At 34.6% G+C, this 5,706-nt stretch overlaps 1 protein-coding gene across 1 annotated transcript in view; it reads left to right on the top strand.

Annotated features, from left to right (window-relative positions):
* Positions 1-2,711: 2,711 nt before the first annotated feature.
* Positions 2,712-5,706, top strand: part of LOC107748602 (nuclear factor 7, brain-like) — a 19,477-nt gene continuing 16,482 nt past the window's right edge. The window contains exons 1-2 of the mRNA XM_016563479.1: positions 2,712-3,022; positions 3,169-3,264. Of these exons, the coding sequence (XP_016418965.1) occupies positions 2,828-3,022; positions 3,169-3,264 (291 nt within the window). The 5' untranslated portion in view covers positions 2,712-2,827. The remainder of the gene's footprint in view (positions 3,023-3,168; positions 3,265-5,706) is intronic.

Here is a 5,706-nt window from a genome sequence, read left to right as displayed (position 1 = left end):
ACGTTAGTTTTTGGTTAGCCAGGAAAGTTTTCTTAACAGAAACAGAACGTTAGTTTTTGGTTTGTAGAACATTCCCATAACGTTATTCTAACATTCCCAGAATGTAAGTTTTTGTTTTTTTTAGAACGTTATTCTTATGTTCCACTAACGTTATTATAATGTTTCCCTAACCTCTTTACTCCAGTATTATCACCCCGCTGTACGTCAGTAATCATCCAGCACACACAACCCAGTATAGTATAAGTGGCATGGAAATGATCCATATGGACGCCTAATCAGTATTATAAAAACCATATCTTGTTTTTATCTATTGTTTAATTAATAAAAATAATCTGAGCACATCAACTATCATATGTAAGATTAAATAAGATTAAATCTGTCCTTTACGGGGTAGGCCTACCCAGATTTTATTTCTTCAGCACCAAATAAAAATAACTTCACACACTGTATGGTTTATAAAATATGACGTTTATTCACAGATATTAAAAAAATAAAAAATAATTACTTGACTTAAAGTATATCAGTACATTCAGTTTTAAATTTTAAGTAATCATTCAATAAATAGATTGATAAATGAGCAAGTACGAGTATGTATAGGTCATATAGCTCTGTATAGGTCATTACACAAAAACATCTGCAACGTTTTCATTGGAAAGATAGTTTTACAGGGTTATAAAAAATAACCTAAAACTTACTATTAGGGAACATTCTCTATAAGTTATTTTTAGGTTATTTTAAAAATAACCACCCTGCAACGTTCTGGGAACGTTATTTTATGGTTACAAAAAAAAAATAACCTAAAAAGAACGTTGTTAATATTTGGTTCGCAAAAAAATAGCCAAACGGGAACCAAAAACTAACGTTAGGGGAACGTTCTGTATTTGCTGGGTGCTTTTTATCACTTATTTAGAAGCACCACAAATTAAATTGTGTCATCTGTAATATGGGCTGAACAGACATTTAGGAGTTTATTTTAAAATGCAAAGTATTGAAAATCAAAATAAAGCTCTGTAAACACTTGCATTTTTACAACACTATAAGTGTGTTCCATCGGGTAGGGTTGCCCCACGTCCCTTAAAATATGGAATCGTCCCGTATTTAAATGTAAAATTATGCGTCCCATATCAAATCGATACGGGACGCGATTTGTCCCGTATTTTACAAAGGCCAAGGATTTTGCAGGTTGGATAATACTAGCAATTATAATGAAATGCATTTTATAAGAAGTATTAGAGAAGATCATTTTTTGCGTGATTGCATTTGGCATCATTTTTGGCTCTTTCACACGGAACGCAGCATGCGGTAAACCTGCGTGGCTCACGTCCGCCCTTTGAACACAAGATGCTCTCCAGATGTAGGGCTGAATTATCAACGGGTTTGTCCAGTAACTAATGATGAACGCGCAGATTGCAGAGAAACATTTCAGTTGCTCACGGTGGACTTAAAAGGACAGTTCACCCAAAACTGAAAATTCTGTCATCGTTTACACATCCACAAGTTGTTCCAAACCTGTAATCATTTATTTCTTCTGTTGAAGATAAAAGAAGATACTTTGAAGAATGTGGGTAACCAAACAGTTTCTGGTCCCCAATGACTCCGATAGTATATTTTTTCCCTACTATGGAAGTTACTGAGGACCAGCAGCTGTTTAGTTGAGACACATTCTTCAAAGTAGTCTATCTTCTTTTGTATTCAACAGAAGAAAGAACTTTATGCAGGTTTAATACAGCATGAGTAAATTATGACAGAATTTTCATTTTTGGGTGAACCATACCCTTAAAGTGACAGACACATCCATGCTTCTAACGGTATCGGCCTAGTGTTTTATTAAAATTGGGATAGTCTGTTAATATAATATTCCATACATTATCAGAGCTTGGTAGACATAATTATTATATTCTTAGACATTATTAGACAGATGAATTAATAGATTATAATTAGTGTTAGGCCCTATTTATTAATTTATCATTTATATTAATCATAAATATATAAATAATAAATCATCATATTTGTCATATACAATTTGGCATTTTAAGTGCTAAATTATTTAGATAAAATTGGAACAAATAATTACATAATAATGTAGTCCTAATTTAAGCAAATGAATACAAAAATTGAAATTCATCCCATCCAGGTAACAGCTGCAGAACTGTCAAAAAGGATTAATAATTAATCATTATAAATAAAATAATCAAATTAAAAATAACAATATAAATGTGTTCTGTTGCATGCTCACTTGAACTCTTGGGCCAAATACAGGAAATACATCATATAAGTAAGTAGTCAAGTGCAAAGACCGTAAGTGTGGGCATTTGGACAGAGCAATTGTGTGCAGAGTAGAGCCCGAGGGTTTGAATTGAGCTTGCGGGCTCCCGTTTGCTCATGTGTAGATCTGTTATCCTCTCACAGAAGTAATTTACCGCGCGCGCCAACATCACATGTGCTCTTGGATCGGTGTATGACATCAAAGTACCGCGAGAGTTATAGAGAGCAGACGGATCCTTATGCTTTTGAATCACTCTCGCGGTACTTTTGATGTCATACATGCTGCTTCAAGTCGAACACACCTAATGATTTGCCGCCATAAAACTCCACCCTCTTAAAACACTTAGCTACCAGGAAAAGACCGTCTCATTATTTCACTCCTTTCAAACCGAGTTTCTTTGGAATTGCTGGACAAAATCAAATAGGAATCAGCCATCAAAGATTTTTAGGAAGTTTGTTTCTGAACAGGCAGTGGACCTCTGCGATTCTTGTGGTTATTCGTTTTTTAAAACATTCAGAAAGTGAAAGTAAAGTTTAGGTCGCTGGAGCTCAAACGGTGAAAATGGCCTCATCAGCTGAATATGAAAGAAATGAGAGATATTCATCAGGATCTGAGGAGATCTGCAATATACACAGTGAGAAAGTAAGACTCTTCTGTCTGGAGGACAAACAGCTTGCGTGTTTAGTGTGCAGAGATTCAGAACAACACGACAATCATAGATTCAGACCAATAAGTGAAGCGGTTCCATTATGTAAGGTAAGAAAAAAAAGCATCATAGAAGTTGTATGTCATACTCATAATGTAGAAATGTCTCAGTATCATTTTGCTCATGCTATGTATTACATACATCAATATATTACATAAATCTCTGGTATCTTATAGACTTTCACTTTAAATTCTAGGAGGAGCTCAATACAGCACTGAATTCCTTACAAGAAATAATAAGAAACAATGAAGAAATGAAACAAAGGTTTGAGGAAACTGTTCAATACATCGAGGTGAGGACTGATTCTTTTGACATTTACAAATGAGATCAGCTGATATTGATAATTACAGTCGTGGCCAAAAGTATTGGCAGTGACATAAATTTTGGGTTTTGCCAAATTTGCTGCTTAAGCTGTCGTGGTGTTCATTCACATTGTTTCTTGATTATGTCACTGCCAATAGGATTTGAGGCAAGGATGCAAAAGAGCACGAGGATGGAGGAATTGAAGTAAAACTTATTTGTATATTGGAATATTCTTGATCAATTGACCGTTCGCAAAGAGCTTGATTGACAGGTGATCTGACCAATCAGAACGCGGATATTATGGGCCGCCGCTGCTATCCGCCATCTTGCCCGACAGCTATGACTGGTCTCCATAGAAATCCATGTTAAAACGGGGTAAAAAAAAATCGACTGAATTGAAATTTTTTCAAAATAACTAAATATAAAAATGTGTGCAGGGTTAAGCTGTGCTGTTGTTGGCAGCCACGGTAACTGCAATAAGCTAAAGGAATTCCTTTAAAGTACTTGTTTTGTGTACCAGAAAATCTGTCATGTCCGGCGCTGTATCCATGGCTTGCAGCGCTTAAGTTAAATACTGAGTGTTAAATAATAAAATAATATGTTAAAACGTGTGCTCTTATCATTTTGTGAACAAATTCCTGTGAACTTTTTTTATGGTTTATGGTTTATGCACATGTGCACTCATCTGTTTTCAATGCAGCTAACCTTGTGTCGCTTCAAACTATGACAGGTCCTTTACTGCAAAAAGACGGTCACTGCGACACTCTATAGCGATGAAACTATGGCTTTTTTAAACCATTTTCATAGGGTTCACGTTACATTGTTGGCTCGGGAAATATGTAAATGCGCATATATAGCCGCAGCTGTACCCCTTCTAGCCTTAACCACAAATCAGACAGGAGATAGATTAACTTTGGCGGACTTAAACTTGAAATGGTGTGTTCCGCGCAAATTTTTGTTTATGAATGTAATATTTACCATGCAAAATGTAAGTTTACAACATATTTAAACATTTTGCTTTTGTGTAAGAACATCTTTTAAAGATAATTTATATTTAACATTTCTTGAGGCAAATAGAGAGTTCTACAGACTCAGATGGCTGCTCTGTCACTGATGTTGTTTGATTGTAATTCGCTTATTGCACTTTAATTTTGTTTGTGGCATTTATCCAGTGTTTCTTTTCCGTTTTATATTCACATTTATATTCTTCTACATAGGGCTGGACGATATGGCCAAAGTTTTCAGTATATCACAATATACTTCTTAATTTCAGTTGATACGATATAATTCCGATATCGATATGAACAATATTTTAAAAAGCCTCGGAAAAACTGCCAAGACTGTCTGCACCAACAAACTTCTGAAAAATTAATTCGAAATATGAAACCTCCTCCTATAAAACTATCTAGGCTAATATTTTAGAAATAAAAACAGTGCAAATAAATTAATGTTCACCTTTTATTTGTATGTAGCCTTAATACAAACAAGAAATGTGAAATCCCCGTCAAATAAACAAGACTGTCAGACTCACCTTATTAATATTAATGTCTTTAATCTATAAGAATAATCAGCCTATGTTATAGTTTAAAGTTAAAACAAAAGTGCTTCAGCCAGGATAAAGAATATGAAAAGTGCTCTGAGTTGCTGCAGAAAACAGAAAAAAAGAGCAGGAGGCGCTTTTGGAGCGGTAGAGACAGTGGTTTCCCCAGTAATGGCTGTACACAAAGCAGCGCTCCTCTCATAAACGCTACTTTATCAGATAAAATGAAAATGCCATCTAAACTTTTCTGAAGACAGTCGGTTCTCTTCAAACATACCTTCATATAAAACACCCGCACCGTGTTTTGATTTTGAAACGTGTCGTGCAGTGCTCACGTTTATTCAACAAATAAATCAATGAATGGGAACACTACCAGTTCTGTGTTTCCAGTCTTTACTTCTCCCTCCTCGTCTGTTCTCTCACCTGGGCAGATTTCAGAACACTTGGGGTAGACATTACAAGCGTCACTTCAACTCGTCATCAGCTGCGTTCAAATGATCTGCCCTTATGATGTTGATGTTGATTATTTAAGATATTCATAATAAATATTATTATGCACTTTCTATTCTATTTTAATTCTACTTTATCTACATTTATCTTTTTTTTTTTTATTAAAAAAAAAATTATAATAATATTTCTTCTTTTTTTCTATTCTATCTACTTTTTCTTTGTGTGTGTTTATATGTGTGTGTTTATGTGTGTGTATTATATACACACACACATATATATATATATATACACACATATATACACACCTTGCTACGTGTACTGCGATAGATAAACCGAGACTTCTCATTTGCACTTATATATTGTTGCTATTTTGTTAGTTTTGACTGCTTTTATTGTCCTCATTTGTAAGTCGCTTTGGATAAAAGCGTCTGCTAAATTACT

The sequence above is a fragment of the Sinocyclocheilus rhinocerous genome, unplaced genomic scaffold (assembly GCF_001515625.1).
Source record: "Sinocyclocheilus rhinocerous isolate Xijiao unplaced genomic scaffold, SAMN03320098_v1.1 scaffold2575, whole genome shotgun sequence".
NCBI classification, from domain to species: Eukaryota; Metazoa; Chordata; class Actinopteri; order Cypriniformes; family Cyprinidae; genus Sinocyclocheilus; species Sinocyclocheilus rhinocerous.
The sequence above is the reverse complement of the archived record's forward strand: the minus strand, read 5'-3'. Positions and strand labels throughout refer to the sequence as shown.